Source organism: Cygnus olor, chromosome 13 (assembly GCF_009769625.2).
Source record: "Cygnus olor isolate bCygOlo1 chromosome 13, bCygOlo1.pri.v2, whole genome shotgun sequence".
In the NCBI taxonomy this organism is placed as follows: Eukaryota; Metazoa; Chordata; class Aves; order Anseriformes; family Anatidae; genus Cygnus; species Cygnus olor.
This window is the reverse complement of record NC_049181.1, coordinates 5,879,262-5,899,809: the sequence shown is the minus strand read 5'-3', so window position 1 is coordinate 5,899,809 and position 20,548 is coordinate 5,879,262. Positions and strand designations below refer to the sequence as shown.

The following is a 20,548-nucleotide window of genomic DNA, read 5'->3' as shown; positions in this document are numbered from 1 at the left end:
TATTCAAAACATGGTCCCACGCAGCTTGAACTACTGCACTAGCCCTGCTTTGAGCAGGATGTCAGACTCAATGACTCTCTAGTATGTTCTTCCACACTAAATTACCTCATGATTCTATGGTATGTCTTATCATAAATGTTCACACCAGAAATGTTAGCAACAAAACCGAAAGCAGCAATCTGAAGAACTCCTGAACTTTTATTTGTTAGCAGCTGTAGTACAAGAAATAACACAGGAGAAAGACAAACAAGAAGAGCCAAGTCATCCGTATTTCAAAAAATACCTGGAATTATATTTTGGCCATCTACTTCAACCATTTACCATAAATGGAGAAAAAAAACACTTAGAAGCAGCATGCAGGCACTACTCTGGTTTGAAAACAACACATTTAATAAGTAGGCGTGCTCTAGAGAACATCTGGAAATGCTGTATATACTCAGTTTTCTCCGATGGCTCCTGAATTCTTACCAGTGGTTATGAATTTTTACAGTAAATTCCACAGATTAAATGAGTTTCAGTGATTACTTGCTTTTTCTTGCCTTTTTCCTTAAACTTGAAAATGAAATGCTTTTTTGTCTTTTTGAAAAACTTTTCATAGCCATCAAAATGTTGCAGAAAATTTTAATTCTTTAAAATAATTTTCCTCATATAAAATAAAATCATTGTACTGCGAACTTCTAATGCTTGCCCTAGGCCTTCTTCATGCATATGGAAAAATTAAATCCTTAAACAAGAAGCTTTACGCCACTGAAGTCTACAAGGGTCTGCTCTAGTGGATAAAATAAGTCAGGAAATTCTCAAAAGACCTAATTACAATTACTACAACTAGTGTATATATCTGAACAAGTCAATTTGACTAAAGCACAAATTATACTAAGGAAAGAAAGCTTTTCCTTAAGCTATACACGTCTCAGATCTCACTTTTTTATACTGAAGCTTTAATATTTAATATTTAAAGAGGCTTAGAAGATAATACAGATAAAAACTTTTAAAAACCTTAGCACCACACAGATAATTAACTATTCAGACCAACACATACAGCATTAAAACAGTATCTTACTAGACTACTGCCCGCTTCCTAAAATTATGAAGTGACACAAGAAATTAGCCCCACTTCTCTAGAAACTTGGAAAGATTATTTGTTGTCTGTCTTTTCTGTTTGGAATGCAAGTCTGATATTCCAAACCAGAATACAGAACTCGATAGTTCTGTCTTAGTAAACTGAATTAATTCCTGGAGATTTAGTCTTTAGGATAATCTCCCACCCTAAAAAAAACACATTTTATTTTAGTTTTTTAGTATTAAGTAAAACAAACATCATACAAATATCCTAAGAAGAGGTGACCATACATAGGTGTTTAGAAACTCCAAAAGCAGAATTGCTGGTGGATTCTGATCTCTGCGAGGAGGTGTAACTCAAGTTTGCATCTTTAATTACTTTCCCTTAACACAGAAGGCACTTTACATCAATTAGGTAATAAAACAATTATGTTTTGCAATGCATTAATTTGCTGACTGCATTTACAGCACAAGATGAAGGTGTTGTGGAGGTATTATTCAAACATAATAACCTTGTAACAAGGATTATGAAAACGTACATATGAGGTTATCGTGACCCTCATTGACAAGGAAGTACATGACTATGTGGTGCCCACCAGAAAGATGCTGTCTTCTTGATTTGTGAATAGCTAACATTTGTATATGAATTTTAAGAAGGAAAAGTCCATTAAAAGTAATTTAGTATGTAAGTGAAATACTAAAGACAGATTACATTGGAAAAAATGAAGAATAGTTGCAGTCTACTGAAAATATACAACTACTTGCTCAAAGTAAATCCTTTTTCTGCTAGATTTGATGTTCAAGGAGTATTTTATCTGTACCAAACACTCTGATAATATCCTCTTCCCCTCCAATAAAAGCAAAAAGGAAAAAAGAAAACAAACGTCAAGACAAGTTTGCTGTCTGCTTTCAGTACTGTCTAGTAATCTTAAGAACACAGGTATTCCCGCACTCATACATAAAGAAAGTAAAGGACATTCTGGCAAATAGAACCCAGGTAACATCTCATGGTAAAAATTATCTGGGTAGTTTATAGAATTTACACCTCTTTTCCATATCCACAGAGGAGTATTTGCAGAAGACACGTACACAGCATTAACAAGAGGATTATGTGCATGTTGGGAATGATAATTAACAGTAGTTTGCTAGTAGTTTTCAACACCTTCATTACTCTGATTGCTACAGTTATTTCAGTGATTAAAAATAAAGTTAGAAATGCCCTAACTTTTAACAGTTTCCTAAAACGGTGAGAATTGGCTATCTGGAGCCTTGCTATAAGTACAAGTGAACAAAATGCATACAGAAGAGAAATTTATTCTCAATGCAAATTAAAATTCTTCAGTGACGTAATACACTTCCTTCCTCCCAAGTCACACTGCATTTACCTGCATTCTGTATTTAATGTGCAAATGTTCAAAGCCACCTGAACATTCTGGATTTAGAAGCAGGACCTCATTTAAGTGAGGTAAATTAGCAAATATTTGAAAAACAAATAAAAACAGATACTTCAAGGCCACATAACAATCATCACTGAAGTACAGTATTAGAGATGCAGTGAAATCCATTCCAGACAGTATTCTCACAAATGATATTTAGGAAATTCAGTGAAACTTAAAAATTGAACCACCAAAAAATTCATAAATATACAGTTTTCTATAGTATAGGCTAACACTACATTACTTAACCCTAAACACAACTAATGTAAAATGCAAAAGCAATCCTAGAAAGCTGCTCTGAAGAAAAATGAAGTTACCGGTGGACAATTGGTTGGATGAGAGGCAGCAGTGTGCCTTTGGAGCAAAGAAGTTTGAATGCACAGTCAACTATTTTAAAAGTACAGTAACAGGTTGAAGGAGGCAATTCTTCTACTTTACCACTCCTTGTAAAAACACGTCTGGAGGAGTTCCGTGCCCAGAATGAGTTCCAATGAATATTGGAGTGTGTCCAGTAGTTGATATCAAGATGGTCATGAGGTTGGAGCATATGACAAGCAGAAGCTGAGAACTGAGTTTGTTCTCCTGTAGGAAGAGAAGGCTCTCGGGCGACCTAATTGCTATCTACACAACATAATGGGATGGTGTACAAATGACAGATCTAGATTCTTCTCAGAGGTGCAAAGCAATTGAACAAGAGACAATAAATACAGTCTCTTATGTTACAATTTTTTTCCTATTCTGCCACCACAAGTGTGATCACTGTGGAAAACAGACTCAGAGAGGTCATGAAGTCTCCATTCCTGAATAAAAATTTAACTGAACAAGGCCCTAGGCTACCTGCTGTAACTTGACCTTACTTTGGATTATATAGGTGGATTAAATAATCTCTGAAAGTCCAATCAACATAACCACATGAATTTAGACATAACACAGCCAACAACATAGTGTTGATGTTGTAAATATGACATAAAAATTAAAAGCTCATAAAATAACCTGATTTGTGTCTTTGCAGACTGTGGAACTTATATCAGCAGAAGATTTATTGCATTCATACATTTGAAATTTTGGCACCCCAAGCCTTGTGGTAATTCCTGCCAGTGGGATTAATCCTAGATTTTTCTTGAGTTGACTCTTTGTTCTTTAAATTACCAAAATATTAGACATATATAAAGTCTTAACTATTATTATAATATATATTATAGCCATCATATTAAAGGATAAAGGACAGAATAACCACTCTATTTTATAGAATACGACATTTTATATAGAAAATATATAACTACTATACCTTGACATGAAAAGAGATTTGTCTCCTGGACAAGCATACAGATAAATCTCGGAGAATTTTCTCCTTAAATAAGTAGCAATGAATTAAAGCTGATCCCACCTTCCCCGCCGTTATTATTCATTCACTTCAAATACAATTATAACCAGCAAAGAGCACCAGGCTATTAGTCAGATCTTGAGGTAGTCAACAAAGAAGGAATAGACATATTTAAGTAACTGGAAGTATTTTCATTCTAATATGCTCTCTAGAAAACCTAGATATTTGTTCTCTGGCTCTTATCACCTTCAAAGCTGTTTAAATACAGACTTGAGGACAGATTTTTCACCACAGTATTTGGATATTGCTAGTTTGAAGTCTGTTTCAAGTAGTTACAATGAAGTAGACTTCAAAAATTAGACATCCATGTTTGAAAATGTAAGCTTTGGATTTATGGAAAAGTAAATGCATTGAAATAGCTTATGACAACTATTCCTGTTTTTGACACATCTTCATGCAGATGTGTTGGCCTACTTACTAACTATAAAAAAAATTGGCAATTTGCTTACAGTAAAAAAAGAATAATTACAGCCAAATTAAAATGAACAGTCAGATATATTGTAGTAAAAGTTTACTAATACAGTAAACTTAACACTAAAATTACATTTTAAAGTGGTTATTCATCCATCACACCAAAAACCGAAATTCCCATGATTATGTGATGAATTAAGCCAGATACTGGCAATAGACACATCTCAGAGCTACAGCTGCATGGTAAACAGTGGTATTTCCAAGCGATGTTAATATTCTCTAGAGACATAATGTGACACTCCAGGCACACTAAGAGTTATTCACTAAGAGTTTGTGTTTTTTTGGTGGTTTTCATTTTTGTTGTTTGGGGCTTTGTGAGGGGGGGGGGGGGGTAGGGGGGGAAGGGGAGGGTTGATTTTTTTTTTTTTACACGTTTTCTGATTATCCATGTCTTGCTCACATTGACAGTTGGGTTTGCAAGTTAAAGAATTATAATTATCAGTGACCAAAATCAAATTAATTCTGGACACATGCATCTGACACCCTGCCACAGCATAAAACAAGAAGTTAACTAAAACTCTAGGAAGAAAGAAGAGGAAGGAATTAAACTTGAGAGAACCCAAAGGAAAAATAAGAATATATGATGTTTTGCAGACATTACTTACCAAAAACAGAGTTCTGAAGTTGCTCAGATCGCCAAAGAATTCTTCTATGCTTACTGCTTTGGGATCAAAGCTAAAGTATTCTCCCAAATTTTCATACAATTTAGTCATGTTGTTGTGCATGTTGGACAGTTTTTCATACTGTTCTCGCGCACTCTCAGCGAAGCTGTAAGGTTTTGTTAAGGAAAATGATTCACGTGTAATTAAATCTACCAGCAAAATATAAACAAGAAAAAAAACTTCAGTACTAAGTCTGTAGAATCATAAAATCTGCTAGTATTGTCTTGCTGTCAAGTGGGACATTTTTTGTGTGTTTATATGTATATGAGTACGTTCCAACATAAGAAGGTAGAAAATTTCCTTTATCCTGTTGGCTTAGAAGTCTAGTCTAGCTCAAAAATTATACTGAATACATGATCATAGTTCAAAAGCACTTATGCCCCCTTGTATGTTCAATATAGGTAATACAGCTACATAATTTACCTGGAATACTGTGTTCAACTCTGGGTCCCCCAGCACAAGAAGAACATGGAAGTATTAGAATGAGTTCAGAGTAGGGCCACAAAAAATGATCAAGGGACTGGAGCCATCTGTCCTATGAAGACAGGCTGAGAGCACTGGGGTTGCTCAGACTGGAGAAGAGAAGGCTCTGGGGAGATCTTGTAGCAGCCTTCCAATACCTAAAGGGGGCCTAAAGGAAAGCCGGGGAGGGACTCTTTGCCTGGGAGAGCAGTGACAGGACAAGCAGTAATGGCTTTAAATTAAAAGAGGGGAGGTTTAGATTAGATAAGGAGGAAATTCTTTACTACGAGGAGATAAGGCACTGGAACCGGTTGCCCAGAAGAGGTTGTGGATGCCTCATCCCTGGAAGTGTTAAAGGCCAGGCTGGATGGGGCTTTGAGCAACCTGGTGTAGTGGAAGGTGTCCCTGCCCGTGGCAGGGTGGTTGGAGTTAGATGATCTTTAATGTCCCTTCTAATACAAACCATTCTATGATTCTATGATAATTTGATCACAGCTTATGAATACACAAAGATGACAGCTATACAAGATGCTGAGGGGTAAATGTTCTCTGTCTTTCAAGTCGGTTTACAAACAAATTCTCAAAAACTCATGAGTTCTAAGCTAGCAAGAAAGAGCAAATAACAGGACAGGAAAAAAACAAAAACATTCTTCTCTAAAGAACGTCCAGACATTTGTCTGTTGCGGTGGAAGTAAAAAGCTGGATGACAATTGCCAGCTACTCAAATGCACCACAGAACGAAACCCAAAACACGAGTATCTAATGCAAATGTACACTTTTATATTAGGTAATATCAACCCTAAATCAATCAGAAGTTCTCAACAATATTAAATCAGAGATACAAAAAATACCTGAATTCTTTAAGTACTAGTGATAAACAGGTAATGAATTGTTGTACAATTGGAAATGAAACCACGGAAGTTGACAAGACTGCTGTCTATATCCATTCTGTTCCATGCTCTTTTATCCTCTCCCACACTGAAAGAAGTACCTATTGCTTTCATTTCCATGAAATGATATTATTAAAAGGTCACAGTGTATTACACATTGTATTAGTAACTGAAGAGTGTAGAAATGAATCTTAGACTGATTTCCATCCCAGCAGTGATCATTAAAAGTTTGCCATAATCATTTTAAATAGAAAAAAGGGGATTTTTTATTTCTATATGGAAAATTAGTTTTAGAATAACTTATTTGTAAACATAGAAATAGTACAAGCTGTAAAGGGAAATATTACTTTGCCTTAAAGCTAGTTAAGTTTCAGTCTGCTGTTTTATTTTGTTGTGGTTGTTCGTATCTGCAAAGATATAAACTCACAAATCACTGTAAAAAAACAGCTCGTACATGATTCAACTAGTTCTGTGGATCACAAATTGTAGCTGATTAACAGGTTGTGCTGGATGTATCAAAACCTAAGAACAAGAAGATACAAGTCATTCCCTGACCCACAGAAACCATGCAGCCTGACTCCCTGTGGCTTTTATCTGTAATGACTGTCTTCCATGAATATTCTCTGATACTTAATACAGCAATGCTCATGACTCACAGTTTCCCCATACTTGTGTCTCTAATCTGAGACTCTGCCTAGTTATCACATTACTAACTAAAAAATATCTGAGATCCCTAACTCTCTGCAAAAACAACAAACAACCCAGAAACTAATTACAGGAATGAGACAAAGACTTGATATAAACAACTTATTTTTGAGATCAGACTGAGCCCCAGTACAATTCTTCTGAAATCAGCCAATAAATTGCATAATTAACAAAAGAGAGGAAATATAGGTAGATGTTCTGTTCCTAACATCTGCTCCTTGGTGTTTGGATACTGTTGAGCACTTAAGAGGCTATGTCATTTCATAAGTTATGTGCAAGAGTGTCAAGGCTGAAAATATATTTTATTGGAAAGATGATTAATATTTTGTTTGATTTTTCCTGCTCTAATTTCAGGTCATCTAAAGTCATTTAAAAATTGGTTCTTTGAAGTATGATGGAAAAAGTTTTTATATAATATAAATTTCTCTCCTGGGAAAAATATTTTCCAAGTAATCCCCTCTTCTTCATTAAAGCCTCAGTATCATAAAAAGAAAGTTTTATCCTTTTGCTAGCTTTACATGTTCATTTAGGATGGCAAAAAGATGAAAATGCTGTGATGGATATTAATAAATATCTTTTTTTTTTTTTTTTTTTTTTTAACAGTATCTACCTATATAGTTTCATACCAGGGCAAAGACAAGAGTAATAACTATATTTTCATTTTAGTTCATGAATTTTAACATGCCTGGTTAGAATTTCAAGTGCAGAGCACTGAATCCTTCATCTTAACACAAGACAAACCTGGTATAGTTCAGTGTTCTATGACATTTAGCTGTATAAAAGGAAATGAAAATTTAATGGCAAGAATATATTAAATAGGTAATAATGTCACATTACTGAATTATTGAGCAGAGTCTAAAAATTCCTTAGAAAAACACCAACCGCCTTACAGTCAGCAGACTACTGTCTTGGACAACCCACCAAAAATACTGAGAAACAGAAATACAAAGATACGCAATTATACAAATTACATCTGCGGTTCCTTTCAAAAAAGCTCATAATATAAAACCAAATTAATATACCAGAAATGATAAGAAAGTCTGAAAGAAAAGAAAAAACTCATATATTCTAGATATGAAACTATTTGAGACAAACCTCCCGAAGTCAAATTCACCATTAAGGTTGCACATGCGACTTCAGAAATAACAATAACCACCACAATGAAAAAAAACCAATATTTCTACTGAGACTAGAACATATTTAAGAGCAACACTGTATAAACATATACTATAGTTTCAACACTAATGTTTTTCGTTCAGTAAGTTCCAAACTGCAAATAAGAAATACCATTAATGGATGACTTGTAAGAGAAAGGAAAGTCAGCAATGTCAGATTAATATGATGAGCAAAGAGAATGGACTATTTTAACTGTACTTAAAGAAAACAAGTCAGTGCTGTAGAGACAATAGTTTCAAAGACCATATCCAGTCATGTTAAGAAAATTATTCTTAGTCACACGATATGCTTCTTACAATCTTCATATTTATAAAATAATAGTAATTTGAAATATCACCTTGAAATATACAGTAATTCCAGAAGGGAATTACTGGCCACCACTTGGGCAACTCTGTACACATAAGCCTTAGTAAAGTTTTGAAATACTTATTTCAGTGGTTACTAGGTAAAAAAGTTTACACTCTTTAATGAAATTCCACTTCTTATTTCAACAGTACTGTAGATGGTAACTACAAAAAATGACTGAGATTTTCTAAGCATCAAGTCTGAATTTTTGAAGCAGTGTTAATTTTAAAATTTATGGAGGAATTCCAGATGTCATGACCTCTTTCACTTGTTTCAACACTTGACCCTGCATTTAAATATAAAAAGTAAATAAATCACTGTTCTAGTAACTGATACTAATATATGGTTTTATCGTATAATCCAGTAAAATTCTCTGTATGTCATATCTCTAGAGAATTTTAAAGAAATTAGACTCCCTATTAACTTCTGCTGCCAAATTTTAGTTATCAACAAATTCCAGTTTTTTCTAGTCTTTCTGTCAAAAGAGAAAGGCTGCGAAACTTTCAAACTTCTGTTTTTCCTCCACAAAATGTTTTTGTTTGCTTTTGCATTGCTGCAAACTTGAGTTTCCACCCAATTCTTACAGATAAGTCACTACACCAATGATCTTCGCATTTTGAAATAGGACCAGGTAACTATGTCACTATGGCACTAGGCTACCTCATTATGTCAGAGAGAAAGAATCTCCAATTGCTGTCAATACTAGATTTGAATTATGTATCAATATATAGGAACGGTATCATGGTACTTCCAAGCTTTTGTTTGGTTTCTTTCAAGTAAACAGATGAGAAAAAATATCAGAGTGATGAAGGTTAAAAACCTTAGATCTGCTGGATGGTTAGTTATCACTTCAACCGTAACATTCACTATCCATATATCAATCATTATTTTTCTGTTAGTTACTCCAAAAATTCCCCAACACTCCATTTACTATTCTGAAAATGGTTGATTTCCATCGGAGTGTTCTGTATCTCAGATAACAAAGTTTAATTAAACTAGCTTATTAAAATTTCCATTACAAATTACATGTTTGAATGTTTCTCTGTGCTGTCCTGAAATGAACTATGGAATTAGTGTCTACAATACTTAAAGTAAAAGGGAATGCAGCTGCATGACATACCACCTTATCATTCTGAAGATACACATACATTCCACAACTCTTCAAAAGGACAAATACAGCTGCAATATCTGGGGAAACAAATACAGTTAAGTATTGATAAAATTACAACTTAGTTATTAAACCAACACAGAGTATGTAAATGCTACCAGTATAAAACTAGCCTATTATCTCTACTGCAAATTCTTTTATTTCGGAAAAACGGAAATTTGTATTATTATTTTAACCGTCATTAACTTATTGTCAGTCAGTTCAGTGCATAACATGATGCTGCCAACACCAGTGAAAATTAATAAACCAGCCGAAAAACTGCCTATTTAAAGAACTTAAAACTCAATCTGTTGGAGCCCCAAATGAAGTAATAGGGGGAGAACTAATTAGGCATAAAGAACTATATAAATAACCATACAACAGCTGAATTTTGTTTATACGTCTTCATGATGCATTAGATAAACCATACAAGTGGTATTAAAAAAACATTTATGACACACCTCATCATAAATGTTGCATTTTACTAATATGAATGTGTGGATTAGTGTATCTGCTTGCAAATTCGCCTTATTCATAGGTGGCACTTGTCATCCTCGGCAGTAGGAAATTAGCAACAAACAGACATTAAGTGTACGGTTGATCAGACAAGATGAGGAAATGATTTGAAGACTGCGCCTCCACAGAGGGGTCTGTGTTCATACCTAATAGTACTCCAATGAAAAATCACAACCTAATTTGGCCTTCCATATCTTCTGAATCAAGTGCTGACATGCAGCCAAACTGAGCTTAAATGAGTGACTGAGCACTGATACAGATAGCCCAGAGAAGTTGGGGAATCTCCCTCCCCGGAAATACTCAAAAGCCACCTGGACATGGTCTTGTGAAGCCTGCTCTAGTTGGCCCTTCTAGAGCAGAGGGGTTGGACCTGATGAACTCCAGAGGTCCCTTTCCCATCTCAACCATTCTGTAAGTCAGTAAAATCCAGATGTATAAATAGAATAACCAACACCTTCTTCATAATTTCAACTTTACACTGTAACATCTCAAAGAATTTTCTTCAGCTAGATACACAATGCAACTTCATGCCATTCAAAAATCCCAAACTTACCAACAAGTTTTATGCACTGTACTTAACCCTAGCACAGCTTTTACCACTCCAAGCATGCCAGAATGAAATCTAACTATGAAGACTGCCGAAGAGAGACATGAAACACTAAGAACATACCAGTTGTCAGAATCTTCACTATTAACTATAAACACTCAGTTCTAAAATTACCTTGCCGAATAGTTATTTCAGCAAATTGAAGTCTTGATTAAACTTGTCAACTAGTATTTTGTGAAATGCTGACGATCAGAGTAACTACATTTATTAAAAAATACTGGCAATTCAGTTTTAGTAAGTAAAAGGACCAGATACTTGCAATGCCTGCCCTGTGTTTGATTTAACTTTCTATCTGTACCTAAGCCAAATCACTGTTTGATTTAACACATACAAAAAACGCCTACACCTGTGCTTCAAAAAAACATCTGTGAAAACAATGTAATCTCCTGACATCCTTACTTGAAATTAAAGCCTTAAGTAGACTGCTTGCAAATCTATATAGCCATACACTACTCACAGTAAAACACTCCCCCCACCCCAGGGATACACCTATCTACTACTATTAGAAAAATACACTTGAACAAGAATACGAACCTTTTAATTACTTCCAAATAACTACCAGTTAGTGTCAAAATGTACCGAAAATATTTCAAGTACACATTCTGCATTCCATCATTTCAAGCTAGGATATCATTTCAGAGCAGGACTCTGGATTATGGAAAAGCCAAAGGAGGCTAAAAATATATTTTACATCGCTACAAGAGAAACTTTTATACAATATTGTCATCATCTTTAATAAAGGGTGTATCACTGCTCTGCTCGTAGTTTCTAATCTCTAAGCTCATCCATAATAGAGCATTCTTTGAATTGAACTGCAGAAACAAACAAACAGAACTTATTAGCTGAAGACAAATTCAGCTTTAATAACAGTAAGTCATTTACAGAGAGAGCTTTATTTTCATCTGCTATCAGTAAGTAAACAGATACTAACAATTTTATCATTCACACTACATATATAATACATCTCTCTGACTACAGAGAAGACGACTTCTGGAACACACAGATAATTATGAATCACAATTATATACCCAATCTTTTATTCCCATAGAAAGCATATCTTTTCTGGAAGAAAAAAAATACAGCAGAAATCTTCATTACAATACACTTTGTATACACAAATTAGAACCCAAAGAAATCAAGACCCAAACAAAGAAAAACATTTTACCTGCTTATATAAAATCACGTCCTTTTGAAGAATTTAAAGATTCACTAATAAAATATCAATTAAAAGTTCAGTGTAGCGATTTGTTTCTCAAAACAAAGCAAAAGAATTCATCATTTGACAGAGTAGCGTGGGGAAGGGGAGGGGAGCGTTGTTGCTCCTCAGTTATATATCTAAGGGTTCTGTGCCTCTCCCTAGCCTCAATTACAGCTGCATTCAGTGTGTACAGACACTATTTAAGTGTTTGTGTCCATGGAAGTGTAGCACAAAGATCATAACCATCTGATAAAAATACTAATTGTAGCCTACTCATTCTCCCTAAATTGCAGACTCACTCCGAAGTGATGTTAATCATCGAGGCCTTTCTGACTTGGCCCTAAATAGCCATAAAACTTTCATCTTCATAAACATGAGAAAATATCAGTGCTTTCTAACTCCTAGCTCTAAGTATTCATATCAATTTCGAATTTTCATTAATTCAAGCTTCTCAATAATAGTAAGACTCTTTCCATTGACTATACATATACCTCTTTAATATACACAAAAGAAAGTTTCTATCAACAACATTTCAATAGTGCCTTTTTACTTATTTATACTCCTGTTAATCAGGAAACAGAGATCAGTGCCCATTTCTCTAAAAGTTCCATAGAAACTCTCTAGGCAAAAATTGATAAATAAAAGTCTATTTACAAAATATTCAGTACAAGGAGCAAAGCTCCACAAGCTGTTTCTTAAATTGGTTTATATTAGAAAAGCCTGCTCAAATACTTACAAGGCTGATATAGGAGCTTTCTCTGGTAGCATGAACAAGTAAACTTTAAAAAGTAAGTAAGAGTAATTGGCTACTCAAACAGCATACATAAAAGTCAGCATTTATAAAGCCACAGTCAAGAAGGGAAGATATTCGCTATCTTAAATGGATAAAAAGAAGGTTGGAAAACCCTTGAAATTATAGTTAGGTATTAACCTAAATTAACCTAAAGCCACTGTTTTTTGTTTATTTGTTTAATTTTTTTTTTCCAGAGGAAAAGACAGTTACCTGACCTGAGAAGTTAATAAATCTGTATCATTTTTTTCATAACTAATAGGAAAACAATTCCCCCAAGTTTATACTGTTGCCTATTTTTTTTAAAGTATTGTTAACTAAAAAAAGAAATATCAGAACAATTTTAAAAAGCACTAGAATGCCTGATAGCAAAACAAACCTCAAATCCTGACAAAACCAAGCCTTTATTTCTACTGATGAAGTCACCAGAATTTTGAAACTACTTCTAGAAAAATATACTGAAAGGAATTGAATTTACTAACACTGCCTGAGAGCTAAAAAACATAGTTCCAAGAGAATGGCAAAATGCCATTCATGAATGAAAGAGGTGGACTATTTAGCTTCATGTGTTCTGAAATGGAAGTTGACAGCTATTAAAAACAAGAAAAAAGACTACACCAGATTAAGAATTAAATTTATAGTTAGATGTAGGTTTAAGTTATATATATATAGGTATGTATGTTATATATACATAGATTATATGTAGGTTTTTTTTTATATATATATATATGTATATATACACACACACACACACATATATATATATATGCATAACATCACACACATATAATATTGGTTATATGTTTCATGATCTATCCCCACAATTCTTAAATCTTTTTACACCAATAGCACATACTTCAATGATGGCATTAAAAAAAGGGTAATTGATGGGAGTCCTAGAATAACAACTGTAAAAAGATGACACAGCAAACAAATGAAAACTGACATAAAATTACAGCAGAAAAATAAAGAATTTATCCAGTTTCTTATCCCAGCTTCATAATGCTTTACAAATTTTCGTTTTTCTTCACTATGCTTGTACAAAATTCATAAAACTCTGTTAAGATCCTTCACAGGTCAGATCACATTTTTACTTGAAATCTCATACTAAGATTTCTGAAAAGAAGTTGCTTCCTATCTACTTTATGCAGATGCTTTTCCAGCATGTTTTACAATGGAAACCATCTCGATTTTCATCTAATCCTCATTTGTGATATTTTGGGTTAAAAATTATTTGAAACAATATGAAGAGTCATATTCTATAATTTTTTGGACATCTCTCTCATTTATAGTGGTGCCAAGCAACTAACTATAACCACTATTTATGCATTAGAAAGCAACACAGAAGACATGATAACCAAGAAAATATTGCAAGAGTAATGGATTTCTAGTGCATCTTCCCTGCAGAATAATTATATGAAAATCTGGAGAAACAAAAACAAGAAAACCAAAAAGCAGCTATTAGAAACAAAATGATACTGCAAAATTTGTTTCTCGTATTATATTCAAATTAACTAAATACGAATGTTTCAAATAACACAAAGCATTGACAATATGAAGTTTTATCAACCATTTAAAAATTAATTTCAATTAATTAATTATTAATTTCAGCAAAGCCACAGTAAGGTAGCCATTCCTAGAAACACACTATTAGTTTTGGAACATAAAATAAGACGCCTTGAGCAATAATTACAGCTTTGTGTGCCCTAAATCTTTCAGAGAATCTGCAACCATATTCCCTTTCTCTTTGATCGTACAGTTTTTCCTCACTTCATCTGGATTTAATTACGAGAAGTATGTTTGAGCTGTCAGTTTTACCCTTGTTTAACAAGCTTCAATCAGTAGACGTGATGGTTACTTCATGAAGATAAAGTTTTGTTGTTTTTTTTTTTTTTTTTTTTTTTGGGGGGGGGGTAAAGTGTGGGGAAGGAATTGAGAAGTGACTAAATTACATATTTCTAGGTTTCCTTCAGTGCCGCAATGTCATGAAGCCCTCATTATCTGTTGTTTTTTTTTTCCAAATTCGGAAAAAAAAATCACTCAGTACAATGTTTTAAGACACTAGATGTTTAAAATCACAGGAATGATTTTAAAATTGATGGACAAACAGATATCTAATAAAAAAGCCACCTGATAGAAAAATGTTGAATAAGTTTATTCAAATAAATTACTTACTGCAAAGAACTGTTGTAATGAAGTGTTCACAAATTCAAGTACAGGGAAAAAAATGAGAGTGTAATCTAAAAATGAGTCTGTTTTGCAGCAAAATAGTATTTTGAACACCAGGTGCAAATTTAAAACCACTCTTCATGTATAATTTGAGTAATACAGTTTATGTCTTGAATTTTCTTTCCAGATACTAATACCATAAATATGTAACCACCCTTGTAGACCCCTTTTCAGGGTTGAAGAAGCACACAGGACAAAATGTAGTTCCACAAACTGCAAAATTTTTTTTCAAGGAATTTCGTTTTGGTATCTAATGCTGCAGTTAAAGGGACTTATAGTATGCAATCTCCCATTAATTTCAGATTTTAAAATAAGCATATAGCAATTAGAAAATGGATCTCTAAAGAATTATTATTTTAGCAGTGCACAATAGTTTTTTTTATTAAAAAATCTATACTAGTAATCTCTACAAATTGATTTAATATAGATTTAAGGACAAAAGCAGTTTCCCTCAGGCAATTATTCACAATCAAGGCAACTTTAAATTTTCCATGTATTTAAGTAGATTTTTGTTCATATAAGTTTGCTCTTAAAAATCTCGAAAACATCCAGGCTTTTCCTCCAACACAGCTTTTCAAGTCTGCTTAGATTTCTGTTCAAAATTCTTCTCTCACTACTTGGCCAACATATATGTGCTACAAATGCACTTCAACCTTTGTCCTTTTCTTGTATTAAATTCTCTCTCAATCTTTCTCAGTCTCTCTCATAAGCATCTCTTATGCTTTAAAGCATAATTCTAGATGGGCAGTCTTTAAAGTTCAGAACAGAATAGAGCTCCCTCATGTGGTCTATCTATATAATCTCAGGGATTAAACAAGCAACCAAACCAGAAAATTGATAATGTTTTGTATAATACTATTTTCATTTACACTGAAAGAATTACAACAGCTTTAATACACTTATGAAAAATTATATGATCTGAGAAAGATAAATTAGTAAACCCTTTTGTTTCCTATTTTTGGCTTTATAAACATTCCCTTCTGTTTTCCTCTCCTCCAGGCCCATCCACTTACCTAACACCTAGAGTTTTTCCTTCCACCATACCATTTTACTGTCATTGCCATTCACAAACTCCAGCACATCATCACCTCATCTGCTACTTTGCACGTCATATCCTCAAAATATGACTACTCCCTCTTCCTGCTATATACTTTCCAAGATTTTGGCTTCTAGCAGCTTTCCTCTTCAAACTTTTCTTTGAAAGGGAAATGCAGTGGAACTGACTGATAGAGATGCAACTGTAACATCCAAGTTCAACAGTACAAAAAAATCGACTTCCATTTTCAGCATCTGTAAACACTGCCCTAACAGTACATACGCAAGTCTGTAGGAGCTTCCATAAGCAAAACATACAGTGTTACAACATAATTCATATATCAATAATAAAACAACCCCAGAAAGTCAAAGTCACAAGAAAAGGAGGAAGTACAAAGCACCAATCCATATTCCTATGAACTCCCCCCAGCTCTATACACAAGCCATGCCTTAGAGCATGATGCAGACTTGTCTACCCCAGTAATCTACCTTCTACCTAATTTGCACCCGAGGGAAAAAAAAATACACATCTATATACATATGGAAATTTACTGAGGGCCTGTGTCTGGCCAGAAAATATATTTCTAGCAAAAATAACTTTAAAAATGACTCATATGCTTATTCAAGTTCCTTGCTTAATTGTCTTGGCAAAAAGTACTACTAGTGCAAAAGATAACCCCCCCAACCTGACAACCCTATTTTTAACTCCATATGTAACAATTCTCAAACTTACCTAACTTCTTCCACATATATAGTATCTACATAACTGTAACAAAAATACCTCAATACACTTCAAAAGCTACCCCCACTCAACAAAATAAAGAACATTCTCTTTGCAAAATCAGAATAACTATTTTTTTTCTCTCTGAGGTAATGTGAACACATGATCGATACTGCATTCCCAACTGTGCTTGCTTCTTGCAGTGCACACTTTTGCAAAGTTATTCTCCCCTGATTATGTCCTGATTGCATTTTTATTCTCCCAGGGCCCTTTTATATTCCTCTCACTTGTGTTTCTATTATTTACTGATTTAAGTCAATCTTGCCATATTAGACTTGACCAATTTAAAGTTTTCCTAATTCTATTTCACTGAATGACTTTAACAAAAAAAAACAACTAACACACAATAACTCGACTTGGAAAGTATCTGCTATTTGATGGCATGCAATCAAAACAGACTCACAATTCTTTTGATGCATAGTGCACCAAAAAGGGAAATACTTTTATCTCGACATAGCTTAGGTAAAAATTCATGTATTTTGTGTGTTAAAAAAAACACACACACAAAACCCACCAACATATATTCCAAGACATTTCATACTTTCAATATCCTTTATCAGAGCTGAAAGAGAGATAATAAAGGAGATGGATTTAGATTTGCAACAGATAGTGCATTCACTCTGTTTCAAGATAAACCCACTACTCTGTTTACCCTAAAAGAAGCCCTTATAATTCCACACCTGCTTTCTACATTAACAGTTTCTTCCTTGTGAAGAAAAAACTTGACTTAAAACTTCACTAAAACTTCATAAAACATAAAACTTCAGTAAAACTTCACATAAACCTCCTTCATCCTCCAAACCATTCTGGTCAACAAGGAACAACAAAGAAAATATTCTTAATGTTGGTCTCTCTCAGTACATGACCATGCAGGAAGATAACACTCAAACTCCTCTTTAATAGAAGTGTCTCCCTAATATGGTCATGATATAAGGTATCATTACATGAATGAAAATGTTTCACTTAAAATGGATAGAGTAAGAAACTGTGTAGCAATTCTGAATTTTTATAAAATTATGAATTCTGAAACTATAAAATATTGTGGGAGTTCTAGTAAGTACTAAGACAAGGGGGTGGGGGAACACCAGTATCACGAAAAATTGATTTTTCCACTGATTTTAGGAATCCTAATTTGGGGAAACAATGATCAACTCTGTCATTTACTGTATTAAACAGCAAGCCAAACCCAAATGTATTTCATCCACAACACCAAAAGGAAAATCATTACAGTCGAGTAGTAAAATACGTTGCCTTATTACATCAATTAATCATTGTAAGTTAATTTTGCATAAAGATTCAAAGTATTCATGTGCTTCATATTACAGCTGACACAACAGGATATTGTATTGCATGTCTAGAATATTTACATACAATAGGAACACTGCATTTAACCTTATACGTTACAGTGAAGTCTGTTGGCCTTCATAGCATATAGACAGTCATACAAAATGTGACACCAGTCATGCAAACAATTCAAAGCAATTACAGTAGGGGGATTAATATTTTTTTCAGGGTCAAAAATTATTGAAGCGAAAGGATTAGTAAATTCCACAAAGCCATATTAACATTTCTCCATGGAGAAATTGAATAGCAACATTTATATGATGGCTGTCACTGAAACAACATGGAAGAAAAATGACACAGAGACAATCCCAGAAACTGTGAACATTGCTGTATCGCTCAAGACTGACATCTTCAGAAAGCATTTCTGACATCATACCTTCTAATTGCAATAGATCCTGGATGTATTTCTGACATGTTGATTACCTAGTTTTTAAATTGGTACCTTCAAAAAGGCTAGTCTGTACAATCAGATCATTTTATATGCTGAAGAAAAAATCTCTACAAACTGAAATCACAGCAGTGCATGAGCTCAAATCTCTCATATAGCAGTCTCTCTGCCCCCCCTCATAACTTAATAATGTCAATATGTCAAACATAACTAAACATAGTACAAGTTGCTTTGAATCTGATTTTGAACTTTGCAGGGTCAGTTCTTCAACAGGATTCAGAATGCTGAGATGCTATGAGCTTGAACAATTAGCAGTGCAAAAATAAAAAAGAAAAGACTGTTCATTGATGCCCTGAATTTTCTAAGAGAGCTGCGAGTTGGGAATAGAAAAGCAGATTATATGTATATACTAATTCTTCCCACCTTCTATCACAGTGCTTTCAGAAGTGGGATATTCTGCCTATGCTGATCAAATACAGCAGACCTTTGGATGTACTTCTAAGAATTACAAGCACGATCAGTTTAATCAAGTTTGTCTTGGTTGCTTTAGCATACTCATTTAAATATGATGAGAGTGTTCAGACAGAAGAGGTTCTTAAATGTAACCTCTTATAAAATGATATACTGTTGATTTTCTTTTTAAAAAGTGCATTCCATTGATTCTTTTTGTGCATTTAGTGCAACACAATATTAATACAAATTTGGGGCATACACATACAGTGGATCTAAGTCAAACAGCCAAGCAACTCATTTAAATCTTAAAAACATTTATCTACAAGTGACAAATTTAACGTTCTCACAGTTCCACAAACTTAGAATAAAGCATTCTGTATGTAAATTTAAACATATACCAACGGCATGAGATTCTTCCTTTGCACATCATGTTAACCAATTATGCGAATTTGAATAAAAAAGCCTACAGAATATGTAGTAGAAGGTAGAAGCTCTTAGGAACATTTTAATATCTCATTAACAGCAAATCCAAGTTTACCGCTCCACTATAGACCTTGGTTACTTCAATATAAAGTTACTTGAATATAAAGTACCTGTTACTTAAATATAAAATGTATGTCAAAATTTGAACATGAACAATTTATATACCTGGGAATGCGCTGCAAAACTGATTGAAATCCAGAGAACTACAACATCAAAACAGAAGTTGCCTACAGTCTAAAGCAGGCCTACATATTAGCCTGTACACTCAATTCTGAAGACACAAACTAAAAAAGGAATCACAATTGATATGTAAAATTAATTATAAAGCAAAAAAAAACGATATAGTGGGACTAATATTTACTGCTTAAAGCCTTTTATTTAAAGACTACTCCACTTAAGAAGTACTAAACACGTACTAAGGATGGCTTACAAAGCAGCAACTTTCAGGATATAGGCACAATGGAAGTTGTCATCTCTGTTGAGTTGAACTTCATTCTGTCATAAGTGTTTCTAAACTCTTTCATTCTGACACCATGCCCTTTACCCTAAAACCTAGATTATCAATCTTAATCTTTCCATCTTCATGCTACTTTCCATTCTTCACTTACTACATGCTCTTCCTATTTTTTCTCCAGCTGATTGCTTTCTCACCTCCTATTCTGTTATATTACTCAGCTGACTAGAGCAGAACAACAAAATGAAACTGATTAAACTGGAAGCCCAACAGAATCATAGCTTGAAAATTAATTCAGTTCACATTCCTACTTCATCAGATGTCCTCAGCCCTAATGAACTTGAAAGAATGAGAAGCTAAATAGAAAATCTGCGCAGAAAGAGCCAACATACAGCATGATTATATTTTACTTCTACTGGAGTATTTTTTGGCTGTACTCTTTTCAGAAGAAGAGAAAGTGAAAAGGAAACAGAGAACTTTCAACTGAAGAAAATAAGTTGTTCATCACTATACTTGTAATGCACTGCACATAC

At 33.9% G+C, this 20,548-nt stretch overlaps 1 protein-coding gene across 10 annotated transcripts in view; it reads right to left on the bottom strand.

Moving 5' to 3' along the window:
• Nucleotides 1-20,548, bottom strand: part of DIAPH2 (diaphanous related formin 2) — a 191,553-nt gene that overhangs the window by 68,712 nt on the left and 102,293 nt on the right. For all 10 annotated transcript variants that reach the window (XM_040572808.1, XM_040572804.1, XM_040572801.1 and 7 more), the window contains one exon: nt 4,956-5,120. In XM_040572808.1, the coding sequence (XP_040428742.1) occupies nt 4,956-5,120 (165 nt within the window). The remainder of the gene's footprint in view (nt 1-4,955; nt 5,121-20,548) is intronic.